The sequence below is a fragment of the Gorilla gorilla genome, chromosome 10 (genome assembly GCF_029281585.2).
Source record: "Gorilla gorilla gorilla isolate KB3781 chromosome 10, NHGRI_mGorGor1-v2.1_pri, whole genome shotgun sequence".
NCBI classification, from domain to species: Eukaryota; Metazoa; Chordata; class Mammalia; order Primates; family Hominidae; genus Gorilla; species Gorilla gorilla.
Window position 1 is genome coordinate 79,982,395 of NC_073234.2, and position 22,624 is coordinate 80,005,018.

The 22,624-nt window shown below is 37.0% G+C and overlaps 1 protein-coding gene across 9 annotated transcripts in view; it reads left to right on the top strand.

The window, feature by feature from the left end:
- Positions 1-22,624, top strand: part of SLCO1A2 (solute carrier organic anion transporter family member 1A2) — a 135,468-nt gene that overhangs the window by 89,981 nt on the left and 22,863 nt on the right. For all 9 annotated transcript variants that reach the window (XM_055358458.2, XM_055358459.2, XM_055358457.2 and 6 more), the window contains 8 exons: positions 6,971-7,077; positions 9,386-9,532; positions 12,687-12,785; positions 13,386-13,607; positions 16,400-16,564; positions 18,177-18,372; positions 19,861-20,026; positions 21,618-21,790. In XM_055358458.2, coding sequence (XP_055214433.1) covers positions 6,971-7,077; positions 9,386-9,532; positions 12,687-12,785; positions 13,386-13,607; positions 16,400-16,564; positions 18,177-18,372; positions 19,861-20,026; positions 21,618-21,790 — 1,275 coding nt within the window. The remainder of the gene's footprint in view (positions 1-6,970; positions 7,078-9,385; positions 9,533-12,686; positions 12,786-13,385; positions 13,608-16,399; positions 16,565-18,176; positions 18,373-19,860; positions 20,027-21,617; positions 21,791-22,624) is intronic.

The following is a 22,624-nucleotide window of genomic DNA, read 5'->3' on the forward strand; positions in this document are numbered from 1 at the left end:
TAGCTGGGACTACAGGTACCATGCCTGGCTAATTTTTTGCATTTTTAGTAGAGACGGGGTTTCACTGTGTTAGCCAGGATGGTCTCGATCTCCTAACCTTGTGATCCGCCCGCCTCGGCCTTTGTTTTTATTTTTGTTGAGACAGTCTCACTCACTCTGTCGCCCAGGCTGGAGTGCAGTGGCGCCATCTCCCGGTTCACTGAAACCTCTGCCTCCTGGGTTCAAGTGATTCTCCTGCCTCAGCCTCCCGAGTAGCTGGGATTATAGGTGCATGCCACTACACTCAGTTAATTTTTGTATTTTTAGTAGAGATGGGGTTTCCCCAAGTTGGCCAGGCTGGTCTGGAACCCCTGGGTTCAAGCAATCCGCCCACCTCGGCCTCCCAAAGTGTGGGATTACAGGCATAAGCCACCTGGCCCAGCCTTGCCTCTGTATTTCTAACTAAATGTTATTCTATTAGTTTTGAATCCTGGCATACCCTGCTTTATTGCATTTCACTTTATTGCACTTTACAGATATTGCATTTCTCACAAATTGAAGGTTTATTGCAACCCTATGTTGAAGATTAGAATCATTTTTCCAACAGCATGTGCTCACTTTGTGTCTGGGTCATATTTGATAATTATTGCAATATTTCAAACTTTTGCATTATTTTTGTATCTGTTATGATGATCTGTGATTAGTGATCATTGACATTACTAATGTAATTGTTTTGATGTGCCACTAACTTATGCCCATTTAAGATGGTGATTTATTTATTTATGTATTTCTTTTTAGAGATACGGTGACGCCCAAGGTGGGGTGTAGTGGTGCGATCTCACTCACTGTAGCTTTGACCTCCACAGGCTCAGGTGATCCTCTCACCTCAGCCTCTCCAGTGGCTGAAACTACAGGCACGTGCCACCATGCCTGGCTAATTTTTGTATATATATATATATTTTTTGGTAGAGACAGGATTTCGCCATATTGCCCTGGCTGGTCCTGAACTCCTGGGTTCAAGCAATCCGCCTGCCTCAGACTCTCAAAATGTTGGGATTACAGGTGTGAGCCACCGTGCTGGTCTTAAGATGGTGAATGTAATCAACAAATGTCGTGTGTGTTCTGACTGCTCCATTGACCAGCCATTGCCCCATTTTTTGCCCTTTCCTTGAGCCCCCTTATTCCCCTAGATACAAAAATATTGAAATTAGGCCAATTATTATAATAACCCTCTTGTGGCCTTCAGGTGTTGAAGTGAAAGGAAGAGTTGCACATTTCTCACTTTAAATCAAAAGCTAGAAATCATTAAGCTCAGCGAGGAGGGCAAGTTGAAAGCCAAAATAGGCCCAAAGCTAAGCCACTTGCACCAAATAGCCAAGCTGTGAACACAGGAAAAAGTGCTATTTCAAGGAAGACACAAATGATTAGAAAGTGAAACAGTCTTATTGCTGAGATGGAGAAAGTTTGAGTAGTCTGAACAGAAGATTAAGCCAGCCACAACATTCCCTTGAGCCAGAAGAGCAAGACTCTCTCTTCTGTTCTACGAAAGTTAAGAGAGATTAGGAAGCTGCAGAAGGAAATTTTTAAGCCAAGAGAGGTGGGTTCATGAGGTTTAAGGAAAGAAGCTGTCTTTATAACATAAAAGTGCAAGGTGAAGCTGCAAGTGCTGATGGAGAAGCTGCAGCAAGTTATCCAGAAGATCTAGCTAAGTTAATTGATGAAGGTGGCTACACTAAATAACAGATTTTCAGTGTGGATGAAACAGCCTTCTTCCTCTTCTCCTTTCTCCTCCTCCTCTTCTTCTTCCTCTTCTTCTTCTCCTCCTTCCTCCTCTTCTTCTCATTCTCCTCCTCTTCCTCCTCTTCCTCCTCCTCTTCCTCCTCTTCCTCCTTCTTCTTCTCCTTCTCCTTCTCCCTCTCCTTCTTCTTCCTTCTTTTTGAGATGGAGTCTCATGCTGTTGCTCAGGCTGGAGTGCAGTGGCATGATCTCAGCTCACTGCAACCTTTGCCTCCTGGGTTGAAGTGATTCTCCTGCCTCAGCCTCCCAAGTAGCTGGGATTACGGGAGTCTACCACCACGCCTGGCTAGCATGATCTCAGCTCACTGCAACCGTTGCCTCCTGGGTTCAAGTGATTCTCCTGCCTCAGCCTCCCAAGTAGCTGGGATTACAGGCACCTACCACCACGCCCAGTTAATTTTTGTATTTTTTGTAGTGACGGAGTTTCACCATGTTGGTCAGGCTGGTCTCAAACTTCAGACCTCAGGTGATCTGCCTGCCTCGGCCTCCCGAAGTGGAAACAGACTTCTTTTGAAAGAAGATGCCATCTCGGACTTTCAGATATAGGGAGGAGAAGTCTTTTCAAAATATTACTGCTAATTGACAATGCATCTAGTTGCCCAGGAGCTCTGATGGAGATGTACATGGAGATGAATGTTGTTTTCATGCCTGCTAACACAACATCCATTGTGTGGCCATAAATCAGGAGTAATTTGGACTTTCAATTCTTATTATGTAAGACACACAGTTTGTAAGGATATTGCTGTTATAAATAGTGATTCTTCTGATGGACCTAAGTAACATAAATTGAAAACCTTCTCGAAAGAATTCACTATTCTACATTCCACTAGGAAAAGGAGAGGAGGGCAAAATCTCAACATTAACAGGAATTTTGAAAAGTTGACTCAAATCCTCTTGGATAACCCTGAGGGGTTCAAGATTTCAGTGAAGGAAGTCACAAGACTTTAGTGGAGGAAGTCACTGCAGATGTGGAAAGAGAAAGAGAACTAGAATTTAAGATGGAACCTGAAGATGTGACTTAATTGCTGCAATCTCATAATAAAACTTGAATAAATGAAGACTTTCTGTTTATGGACAAGCACATAATGTGGCTTCCTGTGATGGAATCTACTACTGATGAAGATCCTGTGAAAACTGTTGAAATGACAACGAATGTTTTAGAACATTACACAAAGTTAGGTGATAAGGCAGCAGTAGGGCTTGCAAGGATTGACTTCAGTTTCGGAAGAAGTTCTACTGTGGGTAAAATGCTATCAAACAGCATTATGTGCGGCCCGGCGCGGTGGCTCACGCCTATAATCCTAGCACTTTGAAAGGCCGAGGCGGGCGGATCACGAGGTCAGAAGATCAAAACCATCCTGGCTAACACGGTGAAACCCCGTCTCTACTAAAAACACAAAAAAGTTAGCCAGGCGTGGTGGTGGGCACCTGTAGTCCCAGCTACTCAGGAGGCTGAGGCAGGAGAATGGCGTGAACCCGGGAGGCGGAGCTTGCAGTGCGCCGAGATCGTGCCACTTGCACTCCAGCCTGGGCGACACAGCGAGACTCCGTCTCAAAAAGAAACAACAACAACAAAACAGCATTATGTGCTACAGAAAAAACTTTTGTGAAAGGAAGAGTCAATTGCCACAGGAAACTTCATCACTGTCTTATTTTAAGAAATTTCCACAGCCACCCCAACCTTCAGCAGCCGCTACCCTGATCAGCCAGCAGCCATCAACGTGGAGGCTAAAGCCTCTACCAGCAAAAGATTATGACTCGCTGAAGGCTCAGATGATTGTTAGCATCTTTTAGCAATAAAACATTTTCAATTAATGTGCGTACATTGTGTTTCAGACATAATGCTATTGCACACTTAATATGCTACAATATAGTGCAAACATAACTTTTATATGCATTAGAAAATTAAAAAAATTCATGTGAGTTGATTTATTGTGATATTCACTTTATTGTGGCAATCTGGAACCAAGCGTGCCATGTCTCTGAGATATGTCTATATATTAGTGTTACACAATATGTATTGAATTCCTGCTATAAAATCATTTTTACTATTTACATTTGTAAAATTATGTAAATCTTTTTTACCACTGAACCATGCGCTTATCATTCTTATATAACTTTTTATTTTCCCTAGATTTAATAATTACCTCATTTTATCATATGGTTAGCTTTCTTTGTGTTGTTCACAAATTCATCACCGAATTCATCACCAAATTCTCCACTGGTAGGGCAAATGTCTCCTTAATATTCTTATCCATATCACAGTGTATTATTTTTGTCTTGGAGATTCCTCGCATATCACTTTGAATTCTCCATCTGCAATCTGAACTTGGAATTCTCTAGGCCTGCTGCATTGCTGTTTCCTTGGAATTTTCTCTCATTATTATCCTTGAGAATTTGGTTTTTACCTGTTTCATACATTCAGTTATTCATTTTCTGGGATGTCATGTCTCCTGCTTTCCTCTTTCCTCTTCACTTGTTTTTGTGAAGAAAATAATCTAGTAGCTTTCCAAGAAAGTGTACAGGAGAAATATAAAATGTAAGACTTTGTATATCTGAAAATACTCCTATTTTACTCCCATATTTGATTGTTACTTTGGCTTGGATAAAATTCTGGATTGGAAATATTTTCCCTAGGGATTTTGAAGACATTTTTCCCAATGTTTTCTAGCTCTATCTAACACTTGTAATCAAGTGTTATTATTCAGAATCCTATGCCATTCTAATCTCTGTGATCAGTTTTCTTTCAGTGGAAACTATTGGAATTTTCTTTTAAGCTCCAAGTCCAAAATTCATGATAATTGTCTTGGTATAAATCTGTCTCCTCCATTGTGCCAGGAGCCTTCAATCTGGACATTTGGAAAAGTTACTTTTGTTATTTCTTTGATAATATCTCCCCTATACCTTCCTTCATAACACTGTTTTCTCTTTCTAGATCTTCTATTACTTGAATATTGGACATCCTGTATTAACCTTATGTTTTTCTCATCTTTTATCCCTACTTTTTTGTCCTCTTGTCTTCTTGTTACTTTCTGGGAGATTTAACTTTATTTTCCATGCCTTTGAATGGCTTTCTAGCTTATGCTACCACATTTTTAATTTTTAAGGGCTCTTATTCTTTGAATGTCCCTTTTTAAGGAACATATTATTCTTTCAAGAATGCATTATCTCTTCTTATCTAAATTTTGTTCATCTTTCTTCTTGGTCTCTGGCTCCTCCAAGTGTACCATTTTTTTATTTGTTTGTAGCTGTCTTTACTGTTACAGACTTCTCTCATATATCTGGTGGTGGTTTGTTATCTATTCACATTTAAGAGGGAGGAATAACAACAACAAGAAGCCAGGTGGAAGTTCTGTAAACATGTGTAGGACTTGGTTAAAGGAGGACATCTTTGTAGAGTCATTGCGCAGGGACTGGCTGTTTCGCACATGGCTCAGAATTGCAGATAACCTGTTATCCTAGACAGGGATTCTTCAATCTGTTCCTTGGGAGGTAGAAGCTTAGCTACCAGCCAAATGGAAGTTGGAATCTCACTGTTTAATATGTAGATATGTAGATTTTTTTAACTTAATACCCCCAATTTTTTTGTATTGCCTTTCTATGCTCAGTGTGCCTCTCCAGACTCTGGAGTCAATGAACATTTTCAGTTGGAGTGGCAGGGGATGTCTCTGGGAGTTGAATGTTTCTTAAACAAACTTTAAACCAAAATGTTTGCACTCTTATTGTTTTGGGTCATACTCACTTTTGCATTTAAGTATCTTGCCTGAATGTTCCTGGGCTTTGCAGCATTGCTTCCTTGCAGGCACTTACAGTTGCACTTCTCATATCTTTTATTTCAGTGACCACTCAGTTACCTGCTTTTCCATTTTGAAAATCTTGTTGAGCTCTCTTTTATTGTAGAATTCCCTATTTTTTTTATCCTTGTGGAATCATGCCTTTTCCCATTCTGTTTGAAAATCTATTTACCGTCATTTTGCTGATGCTTTGGGAATGAATAGACTTTGAGTTATTGGATTTTTAGTGGATAAATTAACAAAACATATTTTCTCTTTTAAAGTATTTTTGAAGGGATCAGAGTTTCTAAGCAGAGTCTTTCCTTTTCTTTTATTTCTTAGCCTATCCAAAACAATGTCAAGCAATATTCAGCTACTGTATACATTTCTTTCTACCATCTGCCAAATGTGTTATTTCCTTGAGGTTGTCATGTCTCATAGGATTGTGAGTATGGAGACAGAAGCCTTTGTCTATAGTTCACAGCCAAACTCCTTGGGCATCACTGAGCAATTGTTCTAAGGGGAAGGTATTTTGAGCCTTTTTATTATATCCTATAGCACAGAAATTAAGACTATCAGTGGCATCCAAGCATAACACTCTAGCTTTTGTAGAACTCAGAAGGGCAAGTTTTCTTCTGACTACCTTATTTAATAGAAACACAGAAAACAATCCAGCATTATTTCTAACAAACAGAGACTTCACTGAACATACTTTGAACATACTTTTTTTTTCCATCTTACAGCATGTAATTTACTTTCTGAGGAAAAGCATGTGGATCTTGTGGTAATTTGCTTAAATTAAATGGTCATAGTTTATTAATCCATTTGTTCTTATGAGAAGAGAAAAAGTCATTACATTATGTGTCATGGTGGTTGAGATTCTCTTAAGGCCTCTCATTATGATGGACAAATATTTTGGTTTTTTTAGGGGTTTATGAAACGCATGGAGGAATTATTGTAGAGTTTCTTAGAAACTGGAGGTTTCGCTTCTTCTGAGCAAACTTTAGAGAATGCCAAGTTGAAGGCTTGTTTTGTTGTTATTCCTTCCAAAGCATTTATCTTCTTAATTATGCATTATTGAATGTCACATTTTTTAAAGTTTGTGTTCCTTATCTCATAATAATTATATCCAGGAAATGATAACCTAAAAATCAAAGAAGGTTGATATTTGATAATCTAAAGGTAGGTCATCCACAGGCAGATTATTGAAAGCTAAGTATAAAAAGATTGTACATTTACAGAAAGTGGCAAGTTTTTTGATGATATTAACTTATGATAACTTGGATGCCAAGGATGAAAAGCCATTTTTACTGGATTTGGATATTGTGTTGTATGGGAAGCAGAAGGTAACAATCTGCACATTGCCCACATTGTCCTCATTACTTTCTTAAAATAAACTCATTTTCCCTGTGTTTATACAGATATGAATATGAATCTACAGTTTCAGTTTCAGGCAACTTGTCCTCAAACAGTTTCTTGTGTATGGAAAATGGAACCCAGATTTTAAGACCAACGCAGGATACATCAGGTTGTCTACTTCATTGTATTGACTTTTGTTCAGCGAACTTATAACTAAACACTTTCTGCTGAGGGGCTTGAATGAGATATTGATTGAGTTAGATAAATAAACAAAGGTATGTTCTCTCTCCAGGAACTTCCAAAGGAGTTACAATGGGCAATAAGAATAGCTAATAATAAAGAATGTTATTTTTCTTATATTTGAATGTATTTATTGAGAGTTCCTTGTTTATTTATTAACATGTTATCTAAAAATGAGTCAAAGGGCCGGGTGCAGTGGCTCACGCCTGTAATCCCAGCACTTTGGGAGGCTGAGATGGATGGATCACCTGAGGTCAGGAGTTCGAGACCAGCCTGGCCAACATGGTGAAACCCCACCTCTATTAAAAAATACAAAAATTAGCCAAGCATGGTAGCGGGCACCTGTAATCCCAGCTACTCAGGAGGCCGAGGCAGGAGAATAGCTTAAACCCAGGTGGCGGAGGTTGCAGTGATCCAAGATTGCGCCATTGCACTCCAGCCTGGGCAACAGAGTGAGACTCTGTCTCAAAAAAAAAAGAGAGTCAAAGACATCTATCCAAGGACCACTGTTAAGTTCATCCCACAGAGGAAAACATCTTAGAAGGATGGATTTATGCTGATGATTTGGTGTATATGATTATGTAAATAGGAACTAGAGACAGAAACAAAGTTCAAGAGATTTGTGTTCTATCACTGATCTTTAATAGCAGGGAAAACAGGCAAGTACGCTATAGTTCTGAATTACTCTATTCCCTTTCTATTGACTTAGGAACTTGTCTTTCTGCTCTTTTTTTTTCCCCCTCTACTGGAGATAGTGCTTTAAAATTCTACACAACAGCAGTGCTTCTTTCAGCTTCTGGTAGCCCTAGGCACCAATGTACTGGCTTCTGCCCCTTCTGTCCCTTCTGCTAAGAGACTTGTATAATCTTCTGGTTATACTTGGTCTGGAGATGACTCTGATGACTCAACATTTTTATGGGGACATTTTTATTCTGGATTCATGTTCGTGGAAATTGCAGTAGTCCACAAGGGTGGGAATTTCATGACCATCATTGAGTCAGGAAACCAAAACAGTTTCAAAATTTTGAAAAATATCTGTCTCAGAAGAAGCCAAAGAACCCCCATGGGGGAAACAAAGGAAAACAATGACATTAACAGTGGCCTGTGTTCTCTTCCTGAGCTGGCTATTGCCAAAGACTGACCCAGGTGCTAGTCGGCTTCATTGCGGATATAGCAAAAACTTCCAATTCTGGCACATCTCCAGGAAGGTGGATTGATGCTTTCAATTTTGCCCTAGAATAGGCCTAGAGTTTGCCTGTGATCTCTAGACACAAATCACTTTGTGCATCACACAAAAAAATCTGAATACGTAGAAATAGAGACTATTATTTTCTGACTGGAAATAATGGAGAGATAGCACTCACAAGAAATTCCTGGACTCAGCTGTGGTCAGGACCTCACAGTCTCACCTGGCAAATTTATAGGAGGTGAGAGTGCATCGTCCTTCAGATCCCTGAAAACGGGACTCCACAGAGCTTCCTCACAGCTTACCAGCTATTTTGGCTTAGAACATAGATGGCAAAGAGATTTACAGAATCCTTCAGAGATCTCCCTATCTTTCTCAGTTTCTATTCCCTTTGGTCTAGTCTTTGTTACTCTACTAAGCAGCTGCGGCTCCAAGGATTGGAGTGGATTTCTGTATTGAAAGTTATTTGGTGGTTACAGTATACAACATGCTCTATAGAGAACCTATGATGATTACCCAATTAAATATTTTTAGTTTCTATGAAATAATTAGAGCTGTAGAGAATTCACACTTTAGCGAATTTTTGTTTAAATCTTATAAATATAGTACCAATTGTAGAGAAATATATTTTTGTCTCCCCAAAGTTGGGTAGGAATGGGGAAGCACTTGTAGCAGCTGAATGAGTCCAGGAGTTGTGGAGAAACTGAATCTCTTTGATTTTTAATGTTTGCCAATTTCTGTGGTGTAACACTGCTATGAAACTACCAATGAGGTGTCACTGAACACTGAGTTGGGAGGAGGTGTGTATACTCATCTCTCCCAACTCAGTAGGGACTGGCTCCAGCATATCACTTACACTTGTCCATACTCAAGTCCACTGTCAGAAAATGCACTAGGGGTGCCCTGAGAAGTCACTGCTGGAATAGTAATATAAATCATTGACAAGGGGCCATGGTCATATAACTGTGAAATGCCTACAGAAAACATAGAATTAATATTACTGACACTTTATCGTCAAAGCGCTAATGTCATGTCTTTTTTTTTAATGCAGAGTGTACAAAGGAAGTTAAATCATTAATGTGGGTGTACGTCCTAGTAGGCAATATTGTACGTGGAATGGGTGAAACTCCCATCCTGCCTTTGGGTATTTCCTATATAGAAGATTTTGCCAAATTTGAAAATTCTCCTTTATATATTGGTAAGTATGGAAATCTACCTTAGCTTCTTTTCAGGGCAATATGTTCCTTGAGGTTAGAAATTAGTTATATTTTTGTAGTCTTAGTGATTTGCACAATGATGAGTAGAGTGTCTTGGCACAGTTGGCCTTCCATAAAAGTTTGTTGAATGGAGATGAGATATGCTAAATGACAATGAGCCACTTTGTTAATAAATCTACTTTCTACTATTGGAAATACCACAAGTCTAGTGCCCCTAGAGGTGACCCTTTCATCTGCTTGGCACTACACTACATCCAATCTGTTAAGAGATTTGCAAATGTTTTCTCTAAAATGTTCTGTGCATTCAAAACCTCGCTATTTTCACTACCTCTGTTTTTGTTGAGGTTCTCATTACTTTGTCTGTAGTTTCTCTTTATTAATTATTTTCTCTTCAGAATTTTATTTTCTCAGTTTTTAAGAAACATTCTTGCAATATAATTTTTCTCAAGCATTGTTTTAATCATGTCTTCTCTACTATATTTATGACACATATAAGCTCCTCATTTATTAAATCTGATCTGTCCACTTATTACTCATGGCTCTGCATGACATTCACTTACTTAGTTTCTATACAGTTTCTCTTCTTAATGATCTCTCCATATAGTCAGGCTTCTTCATATTTTTCACAAATACGTCTTCATCTTTTTGTTTATGTTTCTTGAAATTACCATTTTAAAATCCATGTAGGTCACCTGGAACAATAGCCAACTTAAGACCCACCTTCTTGTGCTGCCTTCCAATCTCTGAAATATTCTTAATTTATTATGCACGACTTGCTTATATTTTTTGTTATTCTATCAATAGTTGGTCATAAACTCATAACGTTTAGTATAGGGACATTTTGCCATTAATGTATGTAGGCATATCTTTTAAAAACTAAAAAAGTCAAAGAGGGTGAGAGAAGATGGAAATGATTACACATAATCCAGATGGATGAAAATATTGAGGGATCATTAACCCAAGTGACTTTTCACACATTTTGGCAACTCATTAATTTTGCAATAATCTTTTTCAGTGATTTTCTATTCAGTCCTTTTAACTTCCTTCACAAACTTATATTAAAAGAATGCAAACACTCTCCTACAATAAATTAACAAACACCTTGCTATGATGTCTATTTCTTTATTCAACAAATACTAGGGTGTATTATATGTAAATATAGCTGTGATAATCTCTATACATATTAAAATGAGGATGATGTGGTCCATACAAGGTTAGTAAATGAACTACATAATTATTAGTACTATATATATATAGTGTGTATATATATGTATATACATATATAGTGTGTGTTCATGTGTGTATCCATAACCAAATAACTATAAACCAAATAGCTCTACACCAAGAAAACAGTTCCATGTATGGCTCTGGAGTTTAGAAGAGAATATAAAAACTAGGTTAAAAGTTGGAGAATTGACCAGGTGTGGTGGCTTATGCCTGTAATCCCAGCACTTTGGGAGTCTGAGGCGGACAAATCATCTGCAGTCAGGAGTTCGAGACCAGCCTGATCAATATGATGAAACCCCGTCTCTACTAAAAACACAAAAATTAGCCGAGTGTGGTGGTATGCGCCTGTAATCCCAGCTACTCAGGAGGCTGAGGCAGGCAGATCATCTGAGGTCAGGAGTTCGAGACCAGCCTGTCCAATATGATAAAACCCCATCTCTACTAAAAGTACAAAAATTGGCCAGGTGTGGTGGCATGTGCCTATAATCCCAGCTACTCAGTAGGCTGAGACAGGAGAATCACTTGAACCCGGGAGGTGGATCACTTGAACCCGGGAGGTGGAGGTTGCAGCGAGCACTCCAGCCTGAGCAATAAGAGTGAAACTCCATCTCAAAAAAAAAAATGGAGAGGTAATAAATGAAATCAAGAGGGAGAAATAAGGTTGCTGTGGAAGAACATATATATACTGAGAGATATTAGGATAAAATACTGGGAAAGACTTTTACTTAGTAAATAGAATAGGAGAAAGGAAAATCAAAGAAGGAATAGTCATAAGAACACAATGAAACAATACACGTATAGTTTAATGAAACTCTTAGGAAGAAATGTAAAAAGAGGAGTTGGCCAGCAATGTCAAATAACCTAGAAAGCTAGGATGATGAAGACCAAAAAAAGACACTAAATTAGTGACAAAGAGATCACTGGGGCTACCTGAGAGTATTTGGAGGAGAATGTAAAAGGATTTGAGTAAAGTGAGTGAGAGGTGAGGAAGTAGAGGCAGAGAGTATAGTGAAAGGAGAGAAAGCAGGGTGGATTTGAGATTTTGTAGAATCATTGGCTATGGGGAAATTGAACGCGCACAAGAGAGGGAGTATTTGGTAGAGCAAAACCTTAGAGAAGATAGAAGGGGTTGGAACCAAGAAGTTAGGTGTGTATAGGGTGGGTTCTCCAAGAACCGTGGAGAAGGCAGAGATAATAGGCAAAGCCAAATTTTGAAGTGAACAGGAAGAAAGTTGAAGAAGCTCGTGTCTGGATTTTCAGAGATCAGGGAGGGTTCAGCATAGGTTCTGAATTGTAGACAAGTGATGAGACAGCTGATGATGAAATTTTAATGGATAAGAATTCAAGTGAAGACAGATAGGACTGATGGACATGGAAAATAAAACTGTGGAAGTAAAGGAAGGAGAACATGATAAAATCAAAGACTTGTATCATATAATAATAATGAGGACATAGCCAGAAGGAAGTTTCAAGTTGCAGATCTGAGAGTGAAACTTTTTTGAGGAATGTGCCATGAGAAATCCACTATAAGATGGTATTGCTTTAGAATTCCTCCCAAAACATGCCTGTGGGATGAATTAACAGGACCTTGGTTATATCACGACCTAGTCAACGGCATGATCCCAGCTGGGACTGCCTGTGCTGTTACAGCAAATCTCTACCTGTGACCGAGCATGAAAGGGAATTTGGAGGCCGGGGAAAGTGGCTTTAAATTATGAGGCTTCTTTTTCAACATTTAGAGAAACAACCATCATTTATACGTACATCAAGCTTAACTTCATATAAATTGTATATCTAGTCAAAAGTATCCAAGGCAAAAATATTCAATCTTCAGGCTTTTCATAGACCTAGAACTCTTTATGTGGGCATATACCTGTACTATAACCTTATACTTTTATTTATTTTTAGGGCTTGTAGAAACAGGAGCTATTATTGGTCCTTTGATTGGACTTTTGCTGGCATCATTCTGTGCAAATGTTTATGTTGACACTGGATTTGTGAACACAGGTAATTCAATAAAATCTATTTGTACAGTGTCTAGACTATACAAAGCATCTCAGGTATGTTATCATATATAATCATGGCCTTACTTGACCTTCAATTTGATAAATGATCTCTACTTTAAAAGTGAGAAACTCTAGTGGAGGAATTTAAATAACTTTTAAAATATTCCAAACCAGAAAGCAGTAGTGCAAAATAAAATGCTAATCTGACACAGAATCACATGCTATTTCTAGTGCACTTCAACTATATTTCTTGGTTTTACAAAATTTAAGCATGTAGGTTTGAATTTATTTCAATTAAGCAATCATTTGTTGATGATGAAATAGAACTTTAAGCAATCATTTGTTGATGATGAAATAGAACTTGTAGCGTTTAGTTAATACCTGCTTTTAAATCCCTTACATGATAGACAGATAACCAGCCTAATTTATTACTAGACAATATTATAACACCACATATTATTAGAAAAATTTTATCAGTGTCTGAATTATAAGCCAATTTTATAGTTGGTTGGGACCCGATAATTCTAATTTTAATAATTTTCTATAGTTCATACAGAAAATACTGACTTAAGCTAATAACAGTGTGTGTATTTTTTTACAGATGATCTGATCATAACTCCCACTGACACTCGTTGGGTTGGTGCATGGTGGTTCGGCTTTCTGATTTGTGCAGGAGTTAACGTGCTCACTGCCATTCCTTTTTTCTTTTTGCCCAACACACTTCCAAAGGAAGGACTAGAGAATAATGCTGACATCGTTAAAAATGAAAATGAAGACAAACAAAAAGAAGAGGTCAAGAAGGAAAAATATGGAATCACTAAAGGCAAATATACATATTCTAAATACTATGAAATTGACCTTTTATTTCATATAGATATGTCTGTATTTTAGTCTAACACTATGATATGCTATGCTGTGTTGAGACAATTTGTCATCAACAGTCACCAGTCAAGAATACCTAACTAGTCCAATTCTTCCTATGGTACTACTTGAAAATAAATATAATTTGGAAGCTGAAATATTTCAGATCAGCATTTGTGTAAACTTTTATGTCAGTCTTGGCACTCTCCTCTCTCTCTCTCTTTCATATATATATATATATACACACATATATATGTACACACACACATATATATGTACACACATATATACACATATATATATACACACATATATACACATATATATGTACACACACACATACACATATATATGTACACACACATATATACACACATATATACACATATATATGTACACACACATATATATGAGAGAGGAGAGGATCATGTATATATATATACACACGTATATATATATACACATATATATATATACACATATATATGTGTATATATATATGTGTGTGTGTATATATACGTGTGTATATACACACGTATATATGGTCCCATTTGCTCAAAAAACCGATTTTACAGAGAACATAGGTTGAATTGAAACAAAATGAACAAGCAAATTTAAACTAAGAACAAAAGTAGGAAAAAGTATACTCTAATCTTAATAGGTAGTATAGTTTTGTAACCAATGTGTTAGTTTAACGAAGAGCTTCCTGGAAGTTAAATCAGAAAGAAAAAAAAAACATGATCGGTGACCCACCTCTCTATACTTGGTAGAGGGAAGAATAATAATTTATAAACAGAAGCAGTTCTCCAAGGAAGAAATTGTAAAAAAATTTAAAAATGATCATATGATATATGATACAGGTAATATTGAGCCACACAGTGGTTTTCCAGCAAATGAAAGGGTAAACTGCATGTAACATTTTTTTTGGTACAGAACCTCAATAAAAGCTCAAAGTATAATTTACAGAAGGTTTTTCTGTGGGAAACGAAACTAAGATAGCCTAAGTATTTAGTACTCAAGAGCGCTGATGCTCAAACTTGGCTGCACATTGGAATCACCTAGGAAATTTTAAAAATGATTGATGCCTGAAAGTTCTGTATTATTCCCAAAAGGTCAGATTTAATTAGTGTGGATGTGTGGCCTGGCTATTGGAACTTAAAAATGTTTATTTGATGGATGGTGAGGGTCTCAGTTTTCTGTCAAATGGGGATAATAATAGTACTTACTATAGAATTGTTGTGTGAAGGTAAAAGACATTCTAGCACACATTATTATTAATACTGATACTAGTGTTAGTACTTTTATGTTGTCATTGTTGTTTCTATCATCACCCATAAGTTACAATGTCAATTTGCATAGAATTTTTCTTAACAATTGTAAATTCTCTTAAATCATAATTGAGCATAATTTAATACATCTTTGGTCATTAGGAGCCAACTCAGAATCGTGCAAATTCTCAGAATCATTCTGATGATATTAAAAACTCTTCTTAAAGGATTGTTACGGACTGATAGACCTCTTGTGGTCTGCAAGATCAGTTCCATTTTCAAAATTAGGAAAGAGCTTAGCTTGTTGCAAGACATAGAAAAGAAACTTGTGCTACTGAAACTCATCTATTAGGACAGGGATGTCAACAAACATGGGTGACTTAAAAATCTTCAGATAACTCTCTCTCCTGTCAGGTACCCAATTCATAAATATAAATTTTACAATTATAACTCATTTGTTTGCATTAATCTGTGTGTCCTCCTCTTCTAAATTGTTTATTTATTGAAATTTTGTTCCAGAATGAATTGTGAGCAGTTTATTAAGCAAACCAAGATTGTGCAATATAAGAAAGTCAAGACAGAGAACATGTGGACAGGAAAAGTGAAAGGAAATTAAAAGTGAGAACTTGAGCCTGAATGGTAGCAGTGTGACCAAGAACATTTACTAGAAGCAGGCCACACATTACTAGAGGCAGGCCACACATTACTAGAAGCAGGCCAAACATTACTAGAGGCAGGCCAAACATTACTAGAGGCAGGCCACACATTTGGCTCTGTGCTTTTTCTAACAGGAATCATTTTTGATTAAATCATTTACATAGTCCTTAGAATGTACCAAATGAATCAGCATCTCTGAGGGTGGGACCTGGATGTTGGTATTTTAAAAAATATCTCCAGGTAGATCTTGCTGAGAACCAATGGCAGAACCACTGAAACTGTTGTTCTGAAGAAGCAAAAAAAAAATTCTGGATACTTGAGAACATTCATATCTCATTAATTCCCACATATCTTTATTTCAAATGTTCAGGGAGTGATAAAATAAATATTTTTGTGAAATCTTCTTTATCAACTTGATTTTCCTCCAGACTTTACAGAACAGAACAAGCATCTTTCATTCTAATGAGCTGTAGAAAAAAGAATATATTAATAGAAGAACAAAAGGTTAGAAATAAAATGCTGTGGAGGTAGACAATATTTTGGTCACTTTGTAGTTTTGCTTACTGATCTTTAAGACTCAATAGTGACTTATTGAGGGCAAAACTATTGTGTTCTGATCCCTACCCAGTCAGCTACATCACTGACTTCCAGAAGCCACCAAAACATTGCTATGACTTCAGCTTTCAAGGGGAAAAAAGAATTAGCAAACAATACATATTACAAAATAGTAAAAAACATAATTTGTTGAGGAGGTGGATGTTTCAGGAAAAGCCAGTCACAAAATGCAAAGCCAAGTTCGTTTGACACAGTTGTCATTCTTTCATTTCAGATTTTCTACCATTCATGAAAAGTCTTTCCTGCAATCCAATTTATATGCTTTTCATACTTGTAAGTGTGATACAGTTCAATGCATTCGTTAACATGATCTCCTTCATGCCTAAATACCTAGAACAGCAATATGGAATATCATCTTCAGATGCAATCTTTCTAATGGGTATGTTTGTTTTTCTCTGCCTTACTAGCACACTTTTCCCCCCACAAACAGTGTGATGGCGGGTGTAGCAAACTCCTAAGTTGAAGTCTTTTAGGATATTTTTTGTCTCTGGTGGATTTCTTCCTTCTAATCTCAAAAAGAAAGAAAGAAAGAAAGAGAGAGAGAGAGAAAGAAAGAAAGAAAAAAGAAAGAAAGAAAGAAAGAGGGTAGGGAAGGGAAGAGGTCAGGAATACCTTGATTTTCTTCTCTCTGAAGTCAGAATGTGAATTCATAATATTAATGCAAATATTTGGGAGTGCAAAAATTACATATTTTCAGATAGGATTCTGCATTTTACTACCAAATTTTACTCTTTTTGGTTCCAGTTCAAGGATTCTATGTTCCTCCTAATTTAATTTTTTGGTCCCCCTAGTGGTTTTAGGTGTCTCTGCAGCCACACACATTCGGCTTTTCCTGCAACCACACTAACCTCAGTGGTTTTAGCCTAACTTGGGTTTTTCCTGGGATCTTTCCACTGTTTTGAAAAGTCAATATCCCAGGCTACTTGTATCCACACTACCTAAAGTGCCTGTGAAAGCTTCAAATACCTGGGGTTCCCCCTCAGACACACTGAATCAGACTCTAGGGCGTGGGGCTCTGGAATGGATTTTTAACAAGCTCTCTCAATAATATGATTAGGGGAGACAGATGCTCACATTGTATAGATGGAACCTAGGGCTATCTTCTCCTTTTTCTGTTCTTTTTTTTTCACTTATTGGGAAGGGTTCAGAGAGGAAGAGTGCTGGCCAGTAGCAGCAAGACATGAAATGTAAATACACCTGACAGCAACAGGCTCAGCAAAGTGACTCTCTAAAGTACCTTGAACTGGGTGTGGTGGCTCATGCCTTTAATTCCAGCACTTTGGGATGCTGAGGAGTGAGGATCACTTGAGGCCAGGAGTTCAAGACCCGCCTGGACAACATAGCAAGACTTTGTCTCTGCAATTTTTGTTTTTAAATTAATTAGCCAGGTGTGGTGGTGTGCACCTGTAGTCCCAGCTACTTAGAGGGCTGAGGTGGGAGCATCTCTTAAGCCCAGGAGGCTGAGGCTCCAGTCAGCTATGATCATATCACTGCACTCCAGCCTGGGCAATAAAGATTCTGTCTCTAAAAAAAGAAAAGAAAAAGCACTTTGAGAGGAGTCTAATTCTTCACAACCAAAGTGAGGATAGGTAACTGAAAAATTGTATATATATATTCTCACTACACAGAATAGAGGGTAATAAATGAATAAATTACTGGCCAATTTTGACTTGCCACTTCTACCTGGATCCTAAGAAAAGAGATTTTTATCATGATCTCTGCCTATAAGAAATTCACAAGCTACTGCAATGAGTTAAATGAATGATAATATAATAACAAGAGTCTCCCAAAATATACTTCCCCATTATGGGGGCATTTCAAAATCTCCCTGTGGGTAATGTGTAACTAAGTGGGGATAAAATTAAATCATTCTTCTTCACTATGAGTTGGACCTAAATAGTTACTTATATAAGGCATATTACATAAAAGTGATAACATATTTGTTCCTTTGGTAAGTCATTTTGTAAATAATATTTTATTTGCATTTATAGGTATTTATAACTTACCTCCAATATGTATTGGATATATAATTGGTGGTTTAATTATGAAGAAGTTCAAGATTACTGTCAAACAAGCTGCCCACATAGGATGTTGGTTATCCTTACTTGAGTATCTTCTCTATTTTTTATCTTTTCTCATGACTTGTGAAAATTCTTCAGTTGTTGGAATAAATACCTCTTATGAAGGGTATGTTGTTTTCTAATGAATGTGAGAATCTTTCAACAAATGGTTAATATGATATTTTTTACAATGGCAATGCATGATCAGATCATTTTCTTATTGGAGTTAATGATAGTAATCCATGCTTTTCTCGTATCTTTCCTCCATCTGTCAATCAAAAGCCAATCTATCCAAGCTCTAGGCTTATTAATGAGGTTGGGAACATATCACAGGGTGAGTGAATTTATGATTGTATGTGCATGTGGGTGTGTGTGCATGATTGTCTTTGTGATATCCGAGTAGACATTATCCTATGAAAGAAACTACCTACAGTTTCAGGTTGTATTAAAATACGTTATCCATATATCTTATACTCCCATAACTGAGTAAAACTAAGAGTTGATTATACAGTCAAAATGGCCTTTATATGTTTCCCCAATGGGCTTAAGTTTGGCATAACTAAATCATAATACATGATAAATTAATTAATATATAATTCATATATTTCATTTATATTGCTATGTCTAAAATATTGAATAGTTTCATATTTTGTATTTTAAAGGTTATTTGGGTTTTACTGAAATGTTTTCCATAGTGATGTACATTAAAAGAATTCACCTGTAGGGCGTATTTTGACAATCAAGCTATCAGTTAAAATGAAATAAAGAACATCCTAAAATGTTTTTTCAAAATTATCAAGGTTTATTAGATTGAAATAATTTCAAATGTAAAATCGTAATATAATTTTACATATGCTATTTGATTTGAGACTCATAAGCTTCATTTAAGATAAGCATTATTATCTCCACTTTACAGATTAAATTGAGATTCAGAGAGATTTAATGATATAAGCAGTTCATTTCAAATCTCTTCAACCACATCAATATAGAAATGGATTTTAAAATTGGAATAAATTTTAAAGATTGCCTCCATCTCCAATGATGCTGATTCCCAGACAGAATGTGTAGAAAGTCGCACTGTGATCTAGTCTCAATGTAGTCTCTAAACTGCTATGCAAGTGCTCTTTCAATCATATTACAAGCACTGGTCACTTTTTATATTAGTAGAATGTATTTCTTTAATTCGAATACCTATGTTTCTGGAGCTAAATGTATTATCTATATTACAAATGGAACTTTCAGATTTTTATCTTCATGCTAATCCTGTCTTGCTATTTGCTACCTAATGGATGAATCACAGAGATTAGTTCATCTTCATCTTTTGAGATCTAATAGTATGTGAAAACATGACTCCACATGGTAGGTGCTCAATTAATGCTTGTTTATTGCCTATATATTCTTCTGAGATAAATCATTGAAAGAGTGGCTATGTGGTCATCAAAGCAGGTCTCTTTTATACCAAAGCTATAGTAAACAGGTCACACATTGATGACTGGAAAATTTCTCTTTCTATTCATGGGAGGAGAGGAAATCTAACTGGGGATCGAGATGAAAAGAAGAAAAAAAGGATTGAATCCTCTTTTAATATCTATGGCATTATTTTAAATCACTTCAGAATTCCACAAGATTTATATGTGGAAAATGACATCTTTGCTGATTGCAATGTGGATTGCAACTGTCCATCTAAAATATGGGATCCTGTGTGTGGAAACAATGGCTTGTCATATCTGTCAGCTTGTCTTGCTGGTTGTGAGACACCCATTGGAACGGGAATAAACATGGTAAGACATCCTATTTGACAGAACTTTTTTGAGTTGCATTGGTACTTCCCAACTATGAACTGGGCCTATATTTAATAAAAGTAAAATCAGTGTTTCCTCAAAACCAAATTACTTTTTTTTGTCTGTGGAAAAATAACTCTATGATGGTCACTTGATTACCTTTTATTTCCCAGATCTTATGTGAAACCTCCATAGCATCTGAACAGTGATCTGAAATTTCCAAGAAGTTTATATTATTACTCAAATAATTTGGGTTGTAAATACTCTGGACTAAAAAAATTTTATCATTGAAATAAAGTTGGTGGTTTTGATTTCAATTGTCCAGCTAATTGCTTTGCTATATATATATATATTTTTTTTCTGTGTATATGTATGGATGTGCTTTCTGTGTTTTTCACATTCTGACAGTTCTTTGAGAATTTAGAATTAGGAATGTTCTCTTGCCTCTAAGATATCGCAATATAATACAACAACAATTGTAATATTAATATAACGTTGGTTGGTGATCAAAGTAAACTATAAATTTTGATTCTTATTAAGACCTGGAAACATGTAACAATTCAAAAAAGGTTGACAATTCTTTTTTTGAAAGAAACTATTTCTTTTCTTTTCTTTTTTTTGAGACGGAGTATCACTCTGTCGCCTAGGCTGGAGTGCAGTGGCATGATCTCGGCTCACTGCAACCTCCACCTCCCAGGTTCAAGCGATTCTCCTGCCTCAGCCTCCCGAGTAGCTAGGATTACAGGCACACGCCACCATGCTCGGGTAATTTTTGTATTTTTAGTGGAGACGGGGTTTCACCATGTTGGTCAGGCTGGTCTCGAACTCCTGACCTTGTGATCCACCTGTGTTGGCCCCCCAGAGTGCTGGGATTACAGGCGTAAGCCACTGCGCCCTGCTGAAATAAACTATTTCTTTTGAAGCAAAGCTTTGTTTATTTGTAAGCATCTAAATATTTCAGTTGAGCACTCTGAAAAAGATTTTGTTTGTCCAATGTAGTGTTGTATCAAAACACTGTTTTAAAAAGTGTATTGGCTGGGCGCAGTGTCTCACACCTAGGAATCCCAGCACTTTGGAAGGCAGAGACCAGTGGATCATCTGAGGTCAGGAGTTCGAGACCAGTTGGCCAACATGGTGAAATCCATCTCTGCTAAAAATACAAAATGTAGCTGGGAATGGTGGCAGGCGCCTGTAGTCCCAGTTACCCCAGAGGCTAGGGCAGGAGAATCACTTGAACCTGGGAGGCAGAGGTTGCAGTGAGCCGAGATCGCACCACTGCACTCCAGCCTGGGCGACAGGGTGAGTCTCTGTTTCAAAAAAATAAATAAATAAATAAAATAATAAAAAAGTGTGTCTTTAGGGTAACTTATTAGTTATTACAAATTTACTATTCATATTTAGAAAAATATACCATTTTTCTGAAATCACCCTTCCAGTTTTGTTACATGCTGTAATCTTGAGAGACATCATAATGGAGATGGAGTAAAGGGAACAAGCAGTCTCCATCTTGATCCAACTGGCTGTGTAGAAAATGTTTAAAATTTGTGTTCAAGATTTTTACTTCTTAGTATAATATGTTCTTTTTTGGCAGGTGTTCCAAAATTGCAGCTGTATTCAAACACCAGGAAATTCATCTGCAGTTCTTGGGCTGTGCGACAAAGGACCTGACTGTTCCTTGATGCTCCAGTACTTCCTCATCTTGTCAGCGATGAGCAGTTTCATTTATTCTTTGGCTGCCATACCTGGATATATGGTTCTCTTGAGGTACAAAATTATTTTCTTTATTTAGATTTTTTTGGGGTCATTTATTAAGGTAGCTTGTTCTAAGAAAGTCACTCAGGACTCAGTATCTAAGAACTCAGTGCTCTAACGTACCATTTATTAAGGGTTTTGTATTAAGCATTGTTGAATTTCACAAAATTTTAAAGTTAGCAATGCACATGTTCATCTGCTGGCATTTCACTCCTATTCCTCACTATTTTTCTTCCTTATTTCTTAGAGTTAAATGAGTGGACCTCTCATTTTGTGACAAAAGGGACACATTTATATCTTAGGGTAGGCCATATAAAATGGCCATTTTGATAGGTAAAGAGTGGGTGCCTAGCAGCCATTTCCTAGGGTTCAACCTATAGGACAGCAGTGCAAAGCTGTCAGAAGCCCCCATCTCGCTAAGGTCACTTGATCTTTCTGAGCTCCATTTTTCTTTAATAATAATGGGCATAATAATAAATACTTGGCTCTCTTACAAGGCTACTGTGAGACATCAATGCTGAAAGACTTTCTAAAACTAGGAAATTCCAGAGCTAGTTTTCAAATTTAGGTATATTAAATAAATCTTCTTTCAACTACACCAGTCTTTGTGCCTAGTAAACAATCCTGAACATAGTTTGCATTTTTTCTCTCTTTTTCTTCTTCTTTTGGAGCTTGAAAGTAGGGTTAAGTTAATCACAATGCTCAAGTCATAACACATTATCATCATAGGCCAGTGCAAGGATTCTCTCTTATTTTACTTCATTTATTTATTTATTTATTTCTATTCAATTCCCTACTTCCAGTCACCATAGCTGCTCACTTAAGTATGACAGATAGATGTCTTAA